Here is a 23,674-nt window from a genome sequence, read left to right as displayed (position 1 = left end):
AGTCCAGTGCAATCTCAGCATCGCTCAGAGTAGAACAAGGAGATGGTATGTGTCTCCTGATGAGTTGCCATAGGATCTACATGGTACTTACCTTCTTATGAAAATTTAAAAAAACCTGATTCTGATCAGGCTTTTAGATGAATGGTTCTTAAATTTGGCTGCACATTTGAAGGACCTGGGGAACTTTAAAAAAAACCCAAATATCCAAGTATTGGATATTAAGTGATAGTAATTAACTGTTGTTACTTTTGTGAGTTGAAGTGACATGGTGGTGATTATGTTTTTTTAAAATGTCCTCATTAGAATTGCCAGGACATGTGCACTCAGGCCGAGGGGGCTTGATTTCTGAACTCTGGGAATTATCGTGTGCAGCAGGCCACCTGTAGGGACTCACTGGTCCCCGATCCTCACTCCGTGTCACAGTGCAAGCAGGCCAAGCTCCAGCACGTCAGCTCTGAGGAACCACATCCTGAGCATAGGAGTTTGCCAAGGTGGCCCCGGAAGTGGAAAGGGAGCCAGCTTCAGAACTAGATAATTATGTTCCAAAACCAGATTGTTTTTCCACTGACAGCAGTGATGCCCAAAAAGCCTGTCGCAGCTTTTCCCTCAGGGTCTAAGGAACATACAGCGACCCTTGGGGAGAGGAGGTTCAACTGTTGCTATACAGGTTGCCACTTCAGAACTGTTGGCAGCATGAAAGATTTGGATCACCATCTAAGAATCCACGTGAAGAATGGAGGCAGGTATAGATTAGGCTATGATGACAGTGTCAATCTCAGTGCCCACTGAAAACCATTCTACTCATCCTTATGTCCCCCAGAGTCAGTGGTAGCTCTGCCCCTTGTGGCCTTCTCTCCAGGACCTAGCAGGTGGAGTGGCCTCTGTCTGGAACATGCCAGATAAAGGCGTTCTTGACCTTTTTTCTGACAATTCTGTGAAGCTTATGGACCCTTCCCAGAACAATGTTTTTAAATATAATAAAATCACATTAAACTATATTTAAGTACAATTGCTAAAAATAAGCCTCATCAGTTAGAGATGCACACTGAAGTGTAGAGGTATAAAGTGATATGACATCTAGTTTTGCTTTATAATATTCTGGTATTAAGTGAAAAAAATAGGGAGTAGATTAAAGGAAATTGGCTACAAGTTCATAATTATTTAATCTTGGTGGTAGGTGCATGGGTAGGTTACCATATTTTATCTCTATTTTTGTGTATATTTGAAATTTTTTGTTCAAATGATTGTACCAGAAGAAGATAGAAAAAATTTTCCAATTGCTGAGATTAAGAAAATAACGGACTTCTGGATACTGCAGTCTAAGAGCTTACCTTCAATCTTAAACATAATTCTAGAATGAGTTATTAAAAGGACAGTTTATAATCATTAAGATAAGGGGATGATTATTAGAGTTAAAATGCGATTGCTAAGAGTAGACTGTTTCAAATTTATTTCCTTTCTGAGTAGAATTTCCAGACACATCAGAATAGAACTATAAACATGATTTTACCAGAGTATCTGAAAAATGAGAAAGTCTTTTGTTAGATGATAATAATGGCAGAGTTGTCATTGGTTAAGAGCTGTGAATTCAGCTGATTAATCAGTTGATTTTAGTTTGAGGGAAGTACTTTTTTCTTCCTTTTTCTGTTTTATTAGTTAGAATTATTACAGTTCGACTGCACATACACATTATATTGCATGTAAATACATATATACAGTATCCTGCATATTTTTTTAGTTTACATGTATATACTAATTATTGTTTCTAAGAACAGATAAGAGCTTTAGCTTTTTAAACTTACATAGTTATCAAAGGAATAAAGCCAACGACAAAATAAAAATCAATAGAATGCGGTAATCCAATCATAAAGGACAGTCAAATGTGCTTACACATATTCAAGAAATCAGTCATCTTAGTTATAAATAATAAGTAGTTCATTTGTGTCCTTATTATTATTGTTATTATTGTTTAGATTCCTTATATAAAAAACATCATATGGCATTTTTTTTTTCTCTTTCCGGCACACTTCACTTAGAATGACAATCTTCAGGTCCATCCATATTGCTGCAAATTGCATTATTTTATTCTTTTTTATAGCGGAGTAGTGTTCCATTGTATATATGTACCACATCTTCTTTATCCAGTCATCTGTTGATGGACATTTGGGTTGTTTCCATGTCTTGGCTATCATAAATAGTGCTGCTGTGAACATTGGGGTACATGTGTCTTTTTGAATTTTATTTTTCTCCGGATATATGCCCAGGAGTGGGATTGCTGGATCACATGGTAAGTCAATTTTCAGTTTTTTAAGGAACTTCCATACTGTCCTCCATAGTGGCTGCACCAGTCTACACTCCCACCAACAGTGTAGGAGGGTTCTTGAGGGAAGGACTACTGGTGAACCACAGAGACTTGTTCAGAGGTCATCCAACATTATAATTAATTTAGATGCTAGCTTAGATTGACATTTTATAATTTAAATATTACATAAATCTGGGTGGAATGACAAATATTTTAAAAAAGAAAATAAAGATGTAAGTAGATCTCAGTAGGCTGGAATAATAGGCCAACACATGAGTAGAATTTAATAAGAATAATTGTAAAATTCTGCCTTAAGTTTCAGAAATGAGTTGCACAAGTATAGGATGGACATCTTGATCATAGTTGTTTGTGTGAGAGAGGAAAAAAATGTTTCAGTAACTACACAAGGATAAACTACCATTATCTTGTGTTAATGTCATCTTCAGATGAATTAATGCAAAAATAGTGTCCAATTTAAGAAGGGTATATTGGTCAATTCTCAGTGCATTATTATTTAACAATTCAAATATTTATTAGCCACAAAGTTCTGATCTAATGTCATGACTACACGTAAGGTCATTTACATGTACGAACCCACACATTTCTGTTTGGATCTTCGTTACGACTAGAACACGTACTGGGAGTAGCTATCTCCAGTTGGGAAATACAGTACTTAGAATTTTGATCATTTGTTAGAAGATTGCCGAGAAGTCCGATTTCCACAAGTCAGTTTTTGTCCAGAATCCTGCATCTACATTTACTTAATGTGAAGATCCTCTTATTGTTGTTAAATTTTCTTTCTCTACACATGAGAAATTGATGGAAGGTCTATGTCCTTCAAATCCAGGGGTCCTTGTTGCCAGGTGAGGATATTCTATCCACCATTATTTTGTTATGCAGGTGGTCTGGGAAATTCTTCATAAACTCCCCCTGTTGAAATCCTTCAGCCTTCTCGAGGTCAGGACTGACAGTTGGTAACCTCCACATTCGCTAGTTATGCACACAAAAGAGCTCTTTTTCTTACTTAAGATTGATCTGTTGGTATAAAATCAATCTCCAGCTTACTTTACAGTGATAGTTGGCACTGCACTTTAAGAGGAAAAGTATTTTGGTGGACTAAATCATTTTTTAATTATTTTCTAATATTTATGGAAGTTTTTAGTCATTAAATTAATAGCAAGATTTTTTAATCAGATTTTTTAGAAAAGGATTATTGCTTATTAATTTAAACTTTCTTCTTATTTTCAGGGAATCTGGGAAAAATTGCAAAGTCTATTCCTTTAGTAAGGATGGAACCTTGTTTGCCTGGAGCAATGGAGAAAAGTTAGTGTTCATTTATATAACATTTTATGTGCGTGTCTTGAATATAAAATATAACTGACATTATTTGAATATAACATGTAGTTGGGTGTCATTAATAAAGTATGTCTTTTAATATCTTGGTGGGGTTAGGTATTATCTCCAACATAACTTCTATAGAACACCTTGAAAGGTGTTAGTTTATATTTATGTGCTATGACTTAGTTGAGTTATTTAGTACCTAGAATTAAAAGGTAACATGAAAAAGTACAATTAATTTAATGCTAAAGAAGCTGAGAGGTGGTTTTAAATAGTGCTCTAAGTTATTGGTTAGGGTTTCTTAAATTCTGCACTAACATTTAGAGAATAATTCTTTTTGCTTGTTTACCTTAGATTTAGATACTTTGTCTTTACTGTTAAGTTAGTAACAAATGTCTATATTTATTGCTGTTAGTTTTATTGTGTATAATGGCAATATCATCTAAGTATTTTATAACTTATTCAAATGTATGTTTTGTATGGTCTATATTACATAAAATAATCAGATTACAAAATTGGTCTTGCAGAAAATAAGTATGTTGATTAAATGCTCATAATTTCACTTAGAAAACCAATCCTTTTCAGTTTTTCCATAGTCACTACATTTCAGTTCACAGAACCAAGAAAATGCCCAAATATTTGTTGCTTGATTTAAAGTTCTTTTTGTTTTTGTTTTTGTTTTTAGCCAGATAAAGTATCTTAGACTTTTAAAAAGGAGAGAATGCATACATCAGTTTGAAAAATACATTTTACATGTTTATTACACAGCAGTAACGTAGTCTTAGATCTTTCAACTATTAAGTCAGATTGGATTAAACACCTGATTTTTAAAAATGCTAAAAAGATTGTTGAACTAGTTGATTCACTTTTTATTACTAAAGTAGCTAGCAGAATTAACTTTTAAAATTAAAAAGATTTATCAGTTTTTTAAATTTTTTGAAAGTTATTGAATCTAACCAATAAACTACTACTCTCAGATTATTAAGAATATAATTATATTGGGTCTTATCTACAATGTTAACAGACAATCTTAATCTCAGCCTCAAAGAAAGGATGCACTCTCAATTTTTCTTATTTCTGTAAGTGTACCCTATTGTGGATATTTGGGTTTTCATTTTTTAATACATATTTTAGTTTATACTATTTTTGAATCATGAGTTGGTAAAAATTTACTACCTAATAGGACATACCATACGTCTTTTCATTATCTGTTATCTTTTTTGAGGTATCTGTTATTCTACAACTTGGAGTTTATTAGGTCTGTTTTCATTTTGGCAATTATTATTAATTATTTTATATACTTCATTCGTATCTTCTCTTGGCATTCTATTGAACTCAACTCTGTCCTTTTATATGTCCCCGTATGTTGTGTTTATCCTCTTAATAGATTTTTTTTTACCTGGGTCCTAGCATTTATTTCCCTAAGGATCTGAGGCCACAACAATACATGTTATTCCTGGGGCAAGAGAAGCAGGTGTCAAGTATTGACTGTGCTGTTTGCTGAGTTCATGGTTAATTAAATCTGAAGCTATAACTGATTTTTCCTTAAGTATGTATTTTTTTTTAGTTAAAATAAATGCCCTTCATTAAACTAAGAATAACTATTAAAGATTATCAACAACAACAAAAAAGAAAGCTTCATGTAATTCTAAAATATATCATTTACAGTTAAGTTGTAAAGAATCTATAGTTGTAAGCATATGTGGGGGGGGTGTCTTTAAACAATACGTAGTAATTGTGCTTATCAGTTTCTGCATATCCTAACCCAGTGTCCTCAAACTTAAGTTGAACAAAGTAACTGTAAGCAATTTCTGGAATGAAATGGAGTTTTGTTTTGTTTTTTGCCCCCTAAAGAGTACATAACAACAAGTCAGGCTAAACAGGTTTCAAAGCTTTGCTATGGAATTTATTAGTAGAATGATCTTGGGCAAATCTTAAGCTTATTTAAGTTTTCTAAGCTTCAGTTTTACCATTTGTAAAATGGAGATGATAATATCTATCTTATAAAACTGTTATGAGGATTAAGTGAGGAAATGTACATAAGGTGGTCAAACCAGAACATGATACATAGAAAACATCCCCCAAAATGGAAACTACTTTTTTATACAATGTTGTCATTTCTGTCATTATTGTACCATGGTGATTCTTAGTCATATCTTTTGGAGACTACTGCTGAAATTTTAATAAAACATCAAAAGTCTACTTGCTGATTTTTCCAGCTGCTAGTTTCCATTTACTCAGATTTAAAAATATACTTTTCCTTTAGCACGTCTGTTTTCTCTTGGGTTTGATAGCCCTCGGCTTGTCTGTAGGTTTGCTCTGTGTTCATGTAAAGGCCTGTTGTTTCCTCTTCAGCTGAAGATGGAATCATCTCTTCTACCTTTCTGCTAATTCTGTATTATTTCCCAGCACTAGCCTTTTATGGGGGCCTTTTGGCAAAATGTACATTTTTTAAAGTGTTTATTGGATATTTTCTAGAACTAACTGAAAATTGATTTTTATGAAAAATGCACTTTAGAGTGATCTGTATTTGAAAAGAAGTATGAATGTTTTGGATAGTGCTGGTTATTGTGAAACAATATTTCATTGCTGAAGTAATTTCTTTTGAAACCAGAATAAATGTTATCAATGTCACTACCAAGGGACTACTGCACTCCTTCGACCTTCCAAAGACAGTTTGCCTTGAGTTCTCGCCAAAAAACACTGTCCTGGCAACATGGCAGCCTTACACTAGTAAGTATTTCCCAGTTGTAACAATATTCTGACAAGACCAAGTCAATTCAGTGGGGAAAAAAGAAGGTTATAAGAAAGTAATTAGGAGGGGAGGGTATAACTCAATGGTAGAGTGTGTGCTTAGCATGCATGAGGTCCTGGGTTTAATCCCCAGTACCCCCACTAAAAATAAATACATAAATAAATAAACCTAATCCCCCCAGAAGAAAATAATTAATCTTTATGGTAGTAAATAGTGTTTATAAATATTTTTAATCAACAATGAATCTTGTATACCCCATATACAATATCCTTCAAGTAATTTCAAGGTATAGTAAGTTAATAAAAAGATCCATCGTGAGATAGAGGGTAAAAAACTCAAGGGAAATTTTAGAAAGTAGATAACCACTAGATAGAGAAGATCTCAAAAATCAAGAACAATAATGACCTTTAAAATGAAAAATCTTTCATATAATCATCATAAGTGGAGGAAGTACAGTAGACACATCTAAGAAATGTATATGGTATGAGAAAGAGTAGGAAATAGTGTGCAGTTTTATAACACATTTAAAGATATAATAATATGAGCATTTTATATAGCTGTGCTTCATAGATGAGTAATAAAATATTGGGAACTGGTATAGGGGCTTATTTCAAGAAACATTTTGTAATAATGTGGATATTGTTGAATAGATATATGATAATAGTTCATTATTGGATTATAAACCTCCTGAGTTTGTTCTTCCAAGAGGCACAGATTCTAATGAATTTTATTTTTCCAAGTAAATAAAAGGGAAATTGAGAATCAATTGAGAATTATGAGTGGTTTTATATAACTTTTTTTCATGTGTGTGACTTACAGACACAGCTTTTATAATAAGACACTTCAATCCATTTAACAGCAAACTTTGTTAAACTTCATAAATAAGAAATCCCTTAAGTATTCTTAAAATCTGTAGTAATTAACTCATTTTAGAAATACTAAACTTCTCAAATAGTTGTCATAGTATCATGGCTTTAGGAATGGATGATTAAATCCATAGTTAAAGCCAGAGAGGAAAGTTGATTTAAAGCAACTCTTTTATTTGATCTTTATAGTCCTTTTCAAATTTCTTGTAAGAATGAAACCCTTTTACTACTTTACTGCAAAAAAGTTTGTTTTTATGGCAGCTTCTAAAGATGATACAGCTGGGATACCCAACCTGCAACTTTATGATGTGAAAACTGGGACATGTCTGAAGTCTTTCATCCAGAAAAAAATGCAAAATTGGTAAATAAATGCTTTAAAATACTAATTATTTTAAGATATTTTAAATATATTTATTGTATAATATTTGTTTCTCTGATATTGATTTAGAAAATAATTTAGATAAAAATCTAGATCTTTAAGGATTTTGTATATAGGAATGTAATATAGTAAAAAACATCATCTTACTTTTGTTTAGTGTTTGAATGAAAAGGGACAGTGTTTTTTTATTACATACTCTGACTAAAACTATTAGTAACTGACTTGACATCATAAGTATTTTTCCTTAAATAGTAAACAGAATTGCAAACTTTAATGTTTTAACATATGATGTTACATTCTATTAAAATTTTTTTTTATATTCTTTCTTTTCAATGTAGGTGTCCATCCTGGTCAGAAGATGAAACTCTTTGTGCCCGAAATGTTAACAATGAAGTTCATTTCTTTGAAAACAACAATTTTAGTATGGAAAGATTTATGAAATAATTTTATTATTTACTATAAATATGTCCAGTTTTTATTGCTTTTTATGGCATCATATGGTTCTCCTAAATACTGTTAATATATTAATAATTGCTGTTACAATAATTCATTTAAGTAACTAAGTCTAAATGCTAGTAAAATATTGTAACACAAAGATTTTCTTTTATAATAACTGTTTGCTGTCTAATAACTACTGTTAAATTAAGACATTTGAATACCTCTTTCTGAGTTTAGTCTACTGAAATTCTGAGATACAAATTTTAAAATGTTTTATTGTGTAGAATTTCAGACACAAAAGTACATACCTAGTCCCAATAATCATCAGCGCATTTCCAGTTCTACCTCATCCTCACATCTAGCCACCTACCATCTCTTCCCTGCTGAAGCAAATGATAGACATCATATAATTTTATCTGGAAATATTTCAGTATGTATCTCTGAAAGTTAGGGCTCTTAATTAAAAAAAAAAAAAAACTTGGCCACAATTCCATTATCACAGGTTATAAAATATCTGGTCAGTGTTCAAATTTCTAATAATTGCAGTTGTTACCTATATATATTTTTAAACTCAGGATCCAGATGAGGTCCTTCACGTTTTAATTGATTTATATATCTTTTAAGTTTCTTTAAGCTATAGATTTCCTCTCCATTTTTCCCCCTTTGCAATTTATTATTTAAGAGACAAGATTACTTGTCTTATATATTTTACCGTAGTTTGAATTTTGCTATTCTATAATTCTATCCCATTCTGTAATTTAACATGTTCATTTCCCTCCTGTAAATAGCTCTTTGGATCTAGAGTTGGTCAGCTTTAAGGTTTTGTTTTGTTTTTTTTTGGCAGTGGTGGGGAGATGAGGAAGCACATAATTTCTATTATTTTTAATTTTATATGGCTAGCTGGCATTAATGTTTCATGCTTAGATCCATTATTTCATGAGTGTTGTAAATGGTGATTAACATAGTTTTCCTCCTCCTCCTCTCATTTATTAGCTCTGCTACCTCTACAGAGAGAAATTCCCGCATCTGCTATTTGGTTACCTAGTGATACCATTTATATGGGAAAGGCAAGATATTCTTTCCCTTTATCACTTTTAATAAAATGAATTCTTTCTCTAGCAATCTTTATTGCAAGTAATTAGTACCCCCCCAATCTTATGAACTATGAATTTAAACATACATGATGTGTTTCAATCCATTTTAATTATTACTCTTATTGATGCTTAAATTGTCCCATCATTGGTCAGTTAGTCTTTAGTGACTTCTTTGCCATATGGTAAAACAAGTTGTTCTAGCATTAGCTTGTATGTTTCTTGCTGTACACCTAGAATCAGCCAGTTCTTCAAAATACTCTGCTCCCTTTTAGTGGAAAATGGTATTTAGAGACCACATTCTGGGTGTAGGGGGTTCTCATTGCTACTGTTTTGATCAGGCCTTTTTTTTCCCCCTTTCTTATCTTATATATTTGTATTGCCTTTTGCCAGCACCAAGAATCTGGTTTTCTGAGATACCAGGGGTGATAATTTGAGACCATCACATTCACATAATTACTCATTTACTTTGTTCTACATTGACCACATAGTATTCTTAGAATAGCAATACCAACAGCAACACCAATATCATGATTACTAAAAATAATTTAAAGAAGAAAGTTTTGCAGTTGCTTTTGTCCTTAGAGTATTTCATTAGTGACAGTACACTTTTCAGTTCAGATGGTCCCCAACTTAATGATGGTTAGACTTATGATTTTTCAACTTTATGGTGGTGTGAAATTGATAGGTATTCAGTACATACTGTACTTTGATTTTTGATGATTTCCTGGGCTAGGGACGTGCAGTATGATACTCTTTTGTGATGCTGGCAGCAGCAGTGAGCCTCAGCTCCTAGTCAGTCATGTGATCACAAGGGTCAACAATTGATTTGCTTATAATCATTCTGGTCCCATAAAGCCATTATGTTTTTCAGTACAGTATTCAATAAATTACATGAGATACTCAACACTTTATTATAAAATAGGCTTTGTGTTAAGTAGTTTCGCTCAACTATAGACTAATGTAAATTTCCAGAGCCATTGAAGGTAGGCGAGGCTGAACAGTGATGTTCACTAGATTAGATGTATGAAACGCATTTTCAGCTTACAATATTTTCAACTTATTGGGATATAACCCCATCAATAAGCCGAGGAAGATCAGATTGGTAACTGTTCACACGTACCAAAGGTGGCATGCAGGCTGATTTTGAGCACCATCCAGACAATCATTATAGCTGTACACTACATTTTCATGCTTTTGAGACTTTTTTCTGCCCCACTGTTTTGGGGTCCTCGCTGGCTTTTCTTACTTGCCTCTTCATGAATATGCCAAAAGAAGGGGGCTGCCAGGTTGGCAGCTTGGCATATTATTTTTGAACAGCTGTTGATTTCTGAATTTGAACAAAGAGTAATTGTTGATCCCGTTAACCAGGGGAGCAGAATTGTTCAAAACATGGGTTCTGATTGCCTGGCACAGAGTAAGCACTCAGTAAATATCACCCATTGTTACTATTGTTGTGATACCATTGTTATGGATCTATTTGTCACATTAGTTAATGGAATTTTCATACCCACATTCTACAGTAGCAGGCTAGGATCATCTGTCCCATCAAATGGGCTCTAAGACTATTTCAGAGATTGTAGGGAAGAGAAATGACATTTATTGAATACCTGCTGTGTGCCTGGTACTGTGCAATAGGAGTTAGGTATATAATGCCATTACTTGCCCAAGGTCACACAGTAGTTACTGAATAGGAGTTCAAGCATAAGTCTGTCTTGCTCCCACTCCATGCTTTTTCCACTATGTTGCTCTGCCTTACCTACATGGGACCATAATGAGCAGTATTCATGTATAATTATATTAACCTTTTGTAATGCATTCAGAATTTTACATATTTCTATTAGAAATTATTGATAATAACAGTATTATTTCTATTATTAATTTAAAACCATTTTACTTTTTTTTAGACACAATTGCAAATAAATTACATTTGAAAAAAATTAATGATTTTGTGTTATCACCTGGACCCCAGCCATACAAGGTAACTTGCTAGTGTTTTTGTTTCTGTGGATTATTATGATATCATGCTTTTTCCTAGTTTATAGTGACTCTAAAAATATGTCCCTCTTACTTTATATGCTTCAAAAAAACTAGTACTGATTCATATCTGTGTGTCTCAGGTGGCTGTCTATGTTCCAGGAAGTAAGGGTGCACCATCATTTGTTAGATTATATCAGTACCCTAACTTTGACGGACCTCATGCAGCTTTGGCCAATAAAAGTTTCTTTAAGGCTGATAAGGTTACAATGCTGTGGAATAAAAAAGGTATGATAAATATATTTTATCTCCCACTTTGTTTATCAAGTATTAATTTAGATATATATTCCTGTATGTATAGAAAAAAGTGTCAATGCTTATTTAATGAAACTTCACATGTGCTTTGTTGCATTTTTAAATATTTTTATCATCACCATGAGGTTAATTTGTGTTTTAAATCTAATTGAAGTTTTTACTCCTCCAGCTACTGCTGTGTTGGTAATAGCTAGTACAGATGTTGACAAGACAGGAGCTTCCTACTATGGGGAACAAACGCTGCACTACATCGCCACAAACGGAGAGAGTGCTGTGGTGCAATTACGTGAGTATTCCAGCGGTCTTTGGTGAAATCGATGTAGTAAGTAAGACTGCCATAAAGATGATACAGTCTAAATATTTGATCAGGTGATAGAACTCATCTATTTTAATCACCTTTAAAATAAAATCCCTCTTAATTAAGAAACTTAAAATCGTTCTAAATGTCATACCATATTTTGACAGAATCCAATTAGTTGCATTTTTGTAGGGAACTTGCTAAGTGAGGTAATTCCATTGTAGTAGCTCTTTGGGGACTATTTAACTAATTATGACAGCAAATAGTTCTACTGAGTTTAGCACTATCTTCAAGACTGAGGAATGTTACCACTTCATCTTTTGTTTTGATGAATTAACTGTAAAATAATACAGTTTTAAAATTCTGGCAACTCCATAATTTTAAAATTTTGAATTGAATACATAAGTGTAAGATAACCCTTCTTTGAAAAACTGTGTATTCCCATCAGAAACAAAACAAGGATGACTCTGCATTCCACTATTTGATATTCTGAAAGACCTAGTCAATGTAACTGATCAAAAGAATACATATACCCTTTTGAAAGGAGAAAACAGAATCCCATCTCTGCTCATAAAGATGAAGTCATAGTATAAGCAGCCTCTTAAAAAGCATAATAGAAGGAAAGATCCCATATACAGCAGCAAAAACCAAGAAATATATATGGCCGATGGGTATATGACTGATGAGAAGAAAACTTTAAAACTTCTGAGGTGCAAACTATGACCTTTAATAAGAATTTTACAAAGATGTCATTTCTCTCCAAATTAATTTAAAAATTAAATTAAAATGCCAGGATATTTTCTTTTTTATAACTAGATAATCTAATCTGGTTTTAAGGTTGATATTGAAAAATAAACATGCCAAGTATGTTTTGAAAGCTTTGCAAAAAAAGAGTAAGGAAGAGGGAATTCTGATACTATTAAATATTAAAATATAAGGCAATTGTAATTAAGGTAATTTGGTTCTGGCTTATGGGTATTCAGGTAAATTAGTGGAACACAACAGAATTCAGAAATAGATCCATACTTCCATAGCCATTGACATATAATAAAGTCAGCATTTGAATCAGTGGGGGAAAATAGTGATCATTTAATATATGATTTGAGGATAATTGGCTAGCTATTTGGAACAAAATGTTATTATTGCTATTTATTTACCAATTGGGCCAAAAATTATACCTAAAACTACAGAACTAGAAGAAAACATGAGAGAATATTTTTCTAAAGTAGGAAAAGACTTTCTAAACCAAGCAGAAGTCATAAAGGAAAAGAGGTCAATTTTAATATATACAGTTATAGATTTCTACACTGGAGGAAGAAAAGAGTCCATAAATTAATTTCCCCCCAATTGTTATTTAGCTTTTTTTAGACAGATGGGATGAGTATGAGTATATTCTGTTAATATACCAAGTGTATCAATAAAAGACTAATAACTAGAGAGAAAAATAGGTATGGGACAGTAAAAAATAGTGCACTGAAAAATAAATGAAATTATGTAAAAATATATTAAAAGGTGCTTAGCTTATAATAAAAGAAAACAAGGTACAAATTTTCACTTAGTAGATTGACAAAGATAAAAATATGAAACTATACAGTATGAGTGAGTGTGAGGGGAAAATCTGTGCTATCAAAAACTATTGGTAGTATAAATTGGCACAACTTCAAAGGGCATTTTGGTGGCACATTATCAAGTAATTGTATGTGCCCTTTGACCAGGCAGTGTTTCTCCTATAGATGTATTTGTGTACACTCAGCAGTGGAGAATAAGCGGCAAAGTTTGTAATGGAATGTGGTGCAACTGGAAAAGAATGAGGCAGAGCTCAATGTGCTTATGTGGAAAAATTTCCAAGATAGAGTATTAAATGAAACAAACAAGGTTTAGAACTTTGTTTTGTGTATGTGTGTGTGTGTGTGTGTGTGTGTGTGTGTGTGTGTGTGTTTAAAAGGGAGATGCTTAATTTCAACAAAAATATTCTAAAAGGATATGCAAAAAATATAACAGAGGGTTGCTTTTGTGTAGAGGGATTATTTTTGTGGCATGTTTTTCTATATAGTTTGTATTTTTATTATTATATGCGTATATTAACTCTTCCAATAAAAAAATTTATTAATAATAATAACCTATGCTTCTATGAGCCCACATTGCCAAAATGTTTAAAAGAAATTAAGATTCATTAGGGATTCTTAAATAAATTTATGATTATACATTAATCCCCATAGTACCTCATGTACAAATATTTTAATTTTAACATACTTTGAAATTTTTGGATTTTTTTTTTTTTTTTTACTGTTTGACATGTTCAAGTGTTATATGATTATAACTTGTGCTGATAAATGTTATATTCCTATATGTAATTGTTTATTGCTAATTTGGATTTTATTTTCTTTTTCTAGCAAAAAATGGTCCCATTTATGATGTAGTTTGGAATTCTAGTTCCACTGAGTTTTGTGCTGTTTATGGTTTCATGCCTGCCAAAGCGACCATTTTCAACTTGAAGTGTGATCCTGTGTTTGACTTTGGAACTGGTCCTCGTAATGCAGCCTACTACAGCCCTCATGGACATATCTTAGTACTGGCTGGATTTGGAAATCTGAGGGGACAAATGGAAGTGTGGGATGTTAAAAACTACAAACTTATTTCTAAGCCAGTGGCCTCTGATTCTACTTATTTTGCTTGGTGCCCAGATGGCGAGCATATTTTAACAGCCACGTGTGCTCCCAGATTACGTGTTAATAACGGGTACAAGATTTGGCATTATACCGGCTCAATCTTGCACAAGTATGATGTGCCATCAAATGCAGAATTATGGCAGGTTTCTTGGCAGCCATTTTTAGATGGAACATTTCCAGCAAAAGCAATAACTTACCAAGCAGTTCCAAGTGACGTACCCAATGAAGAACCTAAAGTTGCAACAGCTTATAGACCCCCAGCTTTAAGAAATAAACCAGTCACCAATTCCAAACTGGTACGTAACGATTTACTACTTTGGTAGGAAAGGTGTTTCAATGTGTAGAGTTCTCTAGACCTTTTTCTCATGCATGTTCTTGTGTAACTTTGTATTTGATAGTATATAAACTGTAGAGTAGAAATCATGGAGGACCTACTGCTGAAGCTGATGAACGGCTCACAATGTTAAATTGACAAAGTAGTTAATGTAAAATCTCTGGGAAAGATAACTGGATATGACTTACTGGTTGTGGATTGTGGGCTGAAATTTAAATGCCTGTCAGGCTGGGCTGACAGTGTAAGGCAGTGGTGAGGAGGAGAGAATGGTGAAAGGAACAGAATGTGCCCTCTTTAAAGGCCGTAGCAACTACGCAGCAGTAGCTGATTATTTCCAAAGGAGATTTTAGGCCCAGTTTGGAAAAATGTTTGATTTTTCAGGACTAAATAAGTCTGAATGCGTATGTTTTTAAAACACTGCTGGTCAAGCGGAAAACATTTGTTATCCTTCGGCCATCAGTTCCTCACCTCTATTGTAAAGTTATGACTAGAGTCTTGGTGAGATTCTAATCTGCTTTAAAATATTAGCATTTCAGAGCTTAGGGGAGAGCATTTATTAATGACCTGAGTTTCTGTGATGATGGTTAAGAATAAAGAAAGTTGCTCTAAGAATGAACAATATCCATGGTATTAATAGAAGGATGATTACACAATAGTTGTAAACTGGGACTGTTCCAAGTAAATGGGGACATATCATCACTTAATTATTAGGCACTCAGGGAAGTAGATATTTTTTCAAAGGATAGATATTCCTGTGCCTCCCTTGTGCCACTCTTAACCCTCTCAAAAACAGAAACAAAAGAGCACCTCTTCTTCCTCCACAGAATGTAGCATTTTGATTGCATTGATTTCATTGAAATGTTCTGTTTAAATATCTTTGTTGTTTTATATGCATTAAAAATATATAAAAGCTTATATAACAAATTAAGCTCTATTTATGATTTTTGTATTTAGATAAAAAATAAAGGATATTGTAGTTTTAGGATTTGTTCTATCTCTTTATTGAAATTTTCCTTACCTAAGATAAAACACAGAAGTGACCTTAACCCATTCTATTTTCCAAATCTGTGTAAGTTGGCACAAGAGGAAGAAATTCTGAATTAGTGTGTATTTTTATTCTTTGATCCATAAAACTAGTTTGTTTTGGTAGGAGGAGGAAACTAATATAGAAAGATAATATTTTGAAAATGGTGAAAAAACTAAGTAAGAACTTAAAACCAAAATTTTTTACCATTTAATATTGCCATAAATTTTTGCTTTTGTATGTAACATGGTGATTATGTGATTCTATCAAATCATTTTAGTTGGAGAAACTACATGCCTGTGAGTGAGAAAATTTTGTTCGTATCTAATTCCAGAAAAGAGCTAAATGGCAAAGAAAACAGTGTCAAGAAATTACTAGAAACAAAGATAGCCTGGTCGATAACTTCACAGATGAGTAGGGTTACATAGCAGAAGGAGGGAAAAAAAAGATGCTTGTTTTTTTCCTCCTGGAGAAAAAACTTACTTTTTTTATAAGTAAAAAACGCATGTATAAATTATATTTTTAAAAGTATTTCTTGGCTTTCCAGAAAAACTTTACTTTTATAATGTGTTCATTAAAACAATCTCATAATAATTAATATAGTTGAAAAAACAAACTTTATTAAGAAGGATGAAATTGGGTACAGTAGACACATAGAACTGAGGCCAGAGAAGCTCAGATCCATGGTCGCTGTGTGGTTTTTTTCCATCTGAAGTGAAAGCTTGTCAGTGGCTACATGATGCTCATAGTGTAGAAGACACTTGTAACTCATCCTCTTTTGCATCATTCTTAATTGCTTTGTCATTTTTTCTTAAGTTCTCATGAGTAGAAACCTTTTCAGCCAAAGCAAAGTACTGTAGAAGAGCCCACTATTAAAAGAATTTTGATGTATAAAACAAATGTTCAGCAAATATTAGTATATCTTAACTAACATTGTGTGCAGTGAGGATAAAAAAGTGAAATAAGCTTGCCATCCAAATTTGTCTGTTCTACAAATGTGGGTTTCAAGTAGGGTATGTCCACATATAGAACTTGGATGCCTGCAATAGTTAATGCAGCTGCTAAGATAAAGTCATTTTATGGTTTCTTACTCCTCTATATCTTAAATGTTTGAGCCCTGCCCGTTTGACACTTATAAATACAATACAGATCTGAGATCTAGAACTCAAGAAACTTCATGGAGATCTGGTCCTTCTGACGTGCTGAGTATCATAGTTTAAGACAATTAACATTAAGACAATAGCAATGTGAAGAGCAATAAATAAGTAAAGGAATCTGATAATAAGTTGTAATGCCATTACTTATATTATATGTTGTCTGGAAATACCTTTTTTTTTTTTCAGCTTTATTGAAACATAATTGACATACAAAATTATAAAATATTTAAAGTGTACATCATGGTGATTTGACATATATATACATTGTAAAAAGGTTTCCCCTCATCTAGTTAATTAATACGTTCATCATCATATTTATTTATTTATTTTGGTAAGAACATTTAAATTCTACTCTCTCTTCAGTTATACAGTTTACAGTAGAGTGTTAATCAAATATAGTCACTGTGTTTTACATTAGATCCTTCTTGATCCCATATGTAATTCACTCTCTTTCTGTTGTTGAATGTAGTTGATAGTTATATAAATATCCAATGATGAAATGATTGTCTGTTTTAATTGTATAGTCTGACAAGTCATTTAGTTTTTTGAAGGCCCCTTCATTATGTTAATTCTGGATTTATAACTATGTAGTTACTTCCTACTTGATTTATTTCCTCATTGTCTGTTTTTGTTTTTCCAGTTGCTTTTATTTTTAACCTTCTAATCTCTGATTTTGCAAGTAAGGATCTAGCAAATGATTCTTTGTGCAAAGAAAACAGATGAGGCAACTGGGTTTCTGTTGGCAGTAGTCCAAAAAGGATCCATAAAGACTGCAGAAGAAGCTATTGTTAATATTTAATTTCATAAGAATCATGTGTTAGTAGCAGCACCACAAAAATTCCACTGTTTAAACAAAACTAAAGTGAATTTTGCCAGCTCTTATATAACTGAAAGTTACCACATATCAACTAATAGGAAGATCCTTATTATATCCATCTTGACAGTTGAAGTGTGCCTACTATAAAAAGTTTTGAAATATTCTTTGCTGGTGAACTTAACATAAATTTAATGAAAGTTTATCCTGTACTAGCAAAATTGTGTAATTTATTGTATATGTTTTTAAAAACATGAATTCCATTTCAAAATCATTTATTGCATTTTCCATAGCATGAGGAGGAGCTACCTCAGAATATGAAACCACAACCAGGAAATGAGAAGCCGTTATCAAAAACAGCCCTTAAAAATCAAAGGAAGCATGAAGCTAAGAAAGCTGCAAAGCAGGTACTTGGGGCACTTCTTCAAAACAAAACAGACAAAACCAGTTAAATTAGTACTATGCCTTAAAGTTTAAAGAGTTGTAGTCCTAAAAACTTACTTGATTGTTATGTTATAAAATGTAGTTGGATTAGATTTAAATAGACAGAACATCTCTTTTGTATTTGCCTGTGAATTTCTAAGTAGTCCCATATATATAACATGGGACTTAGGAAAGTGGAACTGACCTTAAAACCTGAAACCCTAATGGGATTATGTAGTATGTTACTTGCAACAGACCCTTTTTGGGGAACCTGTGTGAAGCTGTATAGTTTGCTTTCTTGAAAGTATGTTATTTGTTAAGAGACCAGAAATTACATGACTGTAAAGCCATTTTACTAGAGGAAATTATTCAACTGGGAATCTAAACACCAGAAGTACCCAAACAATGGAATTGTTCTAAAATAATTTTTTATATGATTTGGTAGTTGGTAAACTACACACCAGCATAATAATTGACAAGTGTTATGGTGTGTGGCTTATGGTGCTAGTGATACCAGCTAGGCTGGAAATACCTGGTTAGTAAAGTTGTGGTAACCACATTTTTGAGAGTCAGACAATTTGGTCTTGCCTGTTAATGCTTGAATTGTGACAGTTCTAGGTTACTTATGTGTTTTGGTAGGCAGTTACTATTTTAAGGTATAGAATTTCATTATGCAACCATATTCTGCTAAAATCTGGGCTTAAAAATCAGTGTGCTCTTCTGTAGTTAACATATCTCATCTCCAGAAATATCTTTAAATAGCCTAGGCCTAGGTCATTCCAGGTAAAATGATCCAGTCCGTGTATTAGATGTTATAGTATAAAAGCAGAAGCCTTTCATCAGAGTGAGTGGAGACCTCTGCTGGCCCTGAATATTACAGGTTGGTAGTATCCTTATAACTATTGGTAGCCAAGAGTCCTTTTTTTGTCGTCGTCGTTTTTTCAGCTAATAATTTCAGGTATAACTGACAAAAATTTTACAGTGTTCAACATTATATAATACAGGTATACATTGTGAAAGGATTCCTACAATCAAGTTAATTAACACATTCATCACCTTACCTATTTACTTTTGGGGATGAGAGCACTTAAAATTCTACTTTCTTAGCAAATTTCAGTTACTGTATTTAATACAATATAGTATTATCAACTATAGTCACCATGTTATACGTGAGATACTCAGACCTTATTCATCTTACAACTGAAAGTTTATACCATTTTACCAACCTCTCCCCCATTTTTCCCACCCTACTAGCTGCTGGTAGCCAGCATTCAACTCTGTTTCTATGCGTTTGATTTTGTTTGTTTGTTTGCTTCCACATATAAGTGATACCATGCAGTATTTATCTTTCTGGCTTATTTCACTTAGCATAATGCCCTCCAGTTTCACGCATCTTGTTGCAAATGGTAGGATTTACTTTTTCATGGCTAGATAATATTCTACACTGTGTGTATACATATGTATGTATATATATCACATTTTTCTATATCCATTCATTCATTAATGGACACTTAGGTTGTTTCCATATCTTGGCTACAATAAATAATGTCACAATTTACATGGGAGCACAGATACCTCTTTGGGATAATGATTTTATTTCCTTTGGATATATAACCAGAAGTGAGATTACTGGATCGTATGGTAGCTCTATTTTTAGTTTCTTGAGGAACCTCCATACTCTTTTATATACTGGCTGTATAAGTTTCTTTCTAATTGAGATTTAAAGGCCTTCTGAAACCCACTCAACTTAGAATCCTATTTTTATAAGTGATATTTCTTCCTCTTTATCAGAAGATATTTTTAATATGCCCATTACTGATACTGAGCTAAGATCACTTTGTAATAAAATATTAGTTGTTTATTTTGTGTGTTTTTCTGGTATTTGAGCACATAAAATTTTGGGAGGAGGGTCATAGAATCAGTATATCTTATTGAGAAAAATCAATATTAAAATATTTTGACTTTCTTGAAGATAGCCCTCTAGCTCTTTTGAAAAGGCAATCAGTGCTATTAATGTAAAACATAATAATTAAAAAAACAACTCCCCTACCCTACCCCACCTCTTACAACCATATAATCACCCACAGGAGCATGTTATTTACTGAAGATGATAGCACTAATCTGTCATTATGGAGTTGCTCTTTGCGTGTTTCCCAGTGATGGCAAAGAGTTTTCTACTTGCAAGATAATCCTTTAAATTTGCATTTTTGAGACAGCTGGGTAGAGTTAGTATAAGTTATGACTGTGTACTGGAACAAAGGTAAATAATCTATGACAGGATCTCACCTTGATCAGAGCTTCTTATCCCTGACTGTGAATTAAGGAACCAAAGATAAAGGAGTCGGATGTATATTACTTAACCAGGTACTTTTTAAAACGTGATGATTTTGTAAGCTTATCAACTTTACCAAAAATAATTGAAACAAAATTTAATCTTACCATATACGACCTTCCAGAGAATGACCAGAATTTAAGTATAATAACAGACATTTTAACTTATTCTTGGTTTTTTTAAATATGTAGGAAAATTATGTCATATTTCACTTAACTTTAATAGTTGTTCACATTTATGACATTAATCTTCCTAGAAAAATTAATATTCTCAGTTGGTTACAAACAACTAAATTTAAAAATTTTTTATCTGATGTCAAAAGTGAATTTTTTTTTTTGGGTAATCCTTTCTTTACATTTTATATAAAGATAAAATCATATTTTGGTTTCTGAATTTTATACACCAAGGTTATGTTGGTTGAAATCCTTTGATGATTTCATTTTAGAAAATTTAATTTTTGAAAATATTTCCTGCAGGAAGCAAGAAATGACAAAAGTCCAGACATGGCACCTACTCCCGCCCCACCGAGCACACCACGAAATACTTTCTCTCAGTCAACTTCTGGAGACCCTGAGATAGACAAAAAAATCAAGAACCTAAAGAAGGTGGGAAGCTTAAGTGAAAAGCAGATGTGTTTACTGAGAGAAATACATGAGAATTACATAAAGAAAACAATGCCTAGCTGCCTAAAGATGGGAATCTGAGAAGTTTGTAGCAGTTCTCATGGTTGCTTTCTCACTGTGAAATACTGTAACAGCAATGGCACTGATTTTGGTTCTCTTCACAGATGGCTAAAGGATTTTAGAGTTTTTATATTGATTTTTGGAGTAATAAGAAATAATGTTACATTTGTACAGAAATATGCCAGCACTTTTATACTCACTATTTCATTAGACATTTGTGAGACAGATAGGGACAGATATTTATCCCAGTTTTAAAGATGAAGAAACAGAAACAAAAGGAATTTCAGTTGATTGTCAAATTGTAATCAGTTCATGATAGTAGCCTTGGAGGTAAAAATCTAGGTTTCTAGAGCCCTCTCCAGGCTTCATTATGGAGTTTCTCTTAAAGCCCAAAGACACCAGTCAGGTACAGTGAGATGGTGAAATTGGTGATATAGTTACATATATATATTCGTGTACATACACATAGATTTACATATATGATAATTAAAATCTTGAAAAATACTTTGCCAGAGTCCATGTTCTTAACATACCCAATTTTACGTTTAATTTTAAAAAGTAGCTTTACCTTAGCATTTTAACAGTGTATTCTTGATACAAATGTAAGATAATTGATTTTCCTTATTCAGGTTTCACATTTATATGATTGAATTGTTATGTTAATAAGAAAATTTGCATTCTAAAATTACTTATTCTTCCTTCCTTTTGACTCATATTTGATGTTTGCAGAAACTGAAAGCAATCGAACAACTGAAAGAACAAGCAGCAACTGGAAAACAGCTAGAAAAAAATCAGGTCTTTTCTGCATTTTTTGTTTGGGCTCATGGTCACTACCACCTTTCCCCTTTTTATTATAAGCAATTGTTTAATCAGGTAAATAGCATATTGATTTTAAAACTTCTTTTGAAGATCATACGCCATTTTTTTTTTTTTTTTTTAACATTTTTACTCTTAGCAGGGGAGGATGGGGAAGACATGATATGGGTCATGGTGAACAAGGGAGTGCCTATTTCCTGTGAGGCATACTAATGCCTTTGCTGCTGAAAATAAAGGCAGTTTATTATGATAGACAAATAGAAGATTCTCTTCCTGTATCTGGTTACACTGTCCTGTTTGCCCCTTTCCTGCCTCCTTTCCTCAGCACTTTGAAGCCCAAGTGTAGAGTGAAAAATTTATTAGACCTAAAGGGATGCATTAAGACAGCTCTGTTTTTTGCCCCCTGATTCATACCAAATAACAAATTAGAACTTGTTTGTAAACTGTATTTTTTTAATCTGTGTTTACCAGTAGATCTGATAAAGTCTCAGAAATACTTTCTCTAAATTTTTTTCTCCTTTGCTGTATAGCTATAGATCCAATAATTATTTCATTTCTTATTTAATAACTGTATTGTTTTAAACTTTTTTAGTTGGAGAAGATTCAGAAAGAGAAAGCCCTTCTCCAGGAGCTGGAAGATTTGGAACTGGGTATTTAAAGATTCACAGAAAGCAAGTTGGTTACCATAAATCAGTACAAACACATTTTCTGTTAAACTGGTGTACATGGAATATCCATGTGCTCACATTTAATGTTCATTTACAATTTTAACCATTTATCCAAGATTCTGCATATGTGTGAAATTATTTAATAATGTCTATTAAGTTGATTTTTACATCTTGCATTCTATATTATGTCAACCCATGATATAGAAAAGAGACACATGGTTTTTTTAGTTAAGCTTGACAGATTGAAAGACCAGTGTCACTGTTTTTTTGGTAAGGGACAGTATTTACCATATAAACAAATAAAGACATTTTGCATTTAGTCATTGTTGGCTTTGTTATAAGTTCCTAATTAACAAGTCCTTTATTAATTTATAAGGCAAATTTGGGAAATTTTTCTTTTGAATATATAATATGGCTTCCTTGATTCTAAAACATTATATTGTCAAACTTTAAAGAAAAGCCTTAAAATCAGGTTGCACTAAATATATTGTTTATATTATTTGTAGTACTTGAAGCAAAGTTTTTCTAACTAGTTCTAAAGTAAATATAGACTTTAAAAATAGAAAATAGTAAGAGATTTTATTTTGAGATTTCAAATAATAAACCTAATAATTTAATGTTGAACTATGCCTTTGCTGCTGAAAACGTGAACTATGATTATTTTGCTATAGTCGAGTCTTGATTGTTTTGCTTGTTCACTCATATGATTAAAAAAAGATGTACTGATGATCCAAGACACTCAGCTATCAAAACTAATTTATATTCGGTTTCAGAGTCTATTACAATTTTTTCATCAGTTTTACAGTTGAAGTTGTTTTTATTTCATTTTCATTGATACAGGTTTTCATTTTCCAGAGCTAATATTTAAACTGATAAGTAAAAGGAAAGAGCCTAGAAATACTTTGAGAGATAACCACAGATAGTTAAGTTTATTGATGCCCCAAAGCTGCTAATAATATTTGGTAAAGACCAAATAAATTAAGATTTTAATGATA

General features: G+C 32.5%; 1 protein-coding gene across 1 annotated transcript in view; it reads left to right on the top strand.

The window, feature by feature from the left end:
- The window catches only part of EIF2A (eukaryotic translation initiation factor 2A), a 40,257-nt gene extending 16,583 nt beyond the window's left edge, over window positions 1–23,674 (top strand). The window contains exons 3-14 of the mRNA XM_010951975.3: window positions 3,551–3,625; window positions 6,255–6,373; window positions 7,523–7,622; window positions 7,979–8,061; window positions 11,077–11,150; window positions 11,290–11,434; window positions 11,631–11,747; window positions 14,153–14,724; window positions 18,051–18,164; window positions 20,989–21,117; window positions 21,925–21,990; window positions 22,604–23,674. Coding sequence (XP_010950277.1) covers window positions 3,551–3,625; window positions 6,255–6,373; window positions 7,523–7,622; window positions 7,979–8,061; window positions 11,077–11,150; window positions 11,290–11,434; window positions 11,631–11,747; window positions 14,153–14,724; window positions 18,051–18,164; window positions 20,989–21,117; window positions 21,925–21,990; window positions 22,604–22,669 — 1,660 coding nt within the window. The 3' untranslated portion in view covers window positions 22,670–23,674. The remainder of the gene's footprint in view (window positions 1–3,550; window positions 3,626–6,254; window positions 6,374–7,522; window positions 7,623–7,978; window positions 8,062–11,076; window positions 11,151–11,289; window positions 11,435–11,630; window positions 11,748–14,152; window positions 14,725–18,050; window positions 18,165–20,988; window positions 21,118–21,924; window positions 21,991–22,603) is intronic.

This window comes from Camelus bactrianus, chromosome 1 (assembly GCF_048773025.1).
Source record: "Camelus bactrianus isolate YW-2024 breed Bactrian camel chromosome 1, ASM4877302v1, whole genome shotgun sequence".
Classification (NCBI taxonomy): Eukaryota; Metazoa; Chordata; class Mammalia; order Artiodactyla; family Camelidae; genus Camelus; species Camelus bactrianus.
This window is presented reverse-complemented; position numbering and strand designations above follow the sequence as displayed.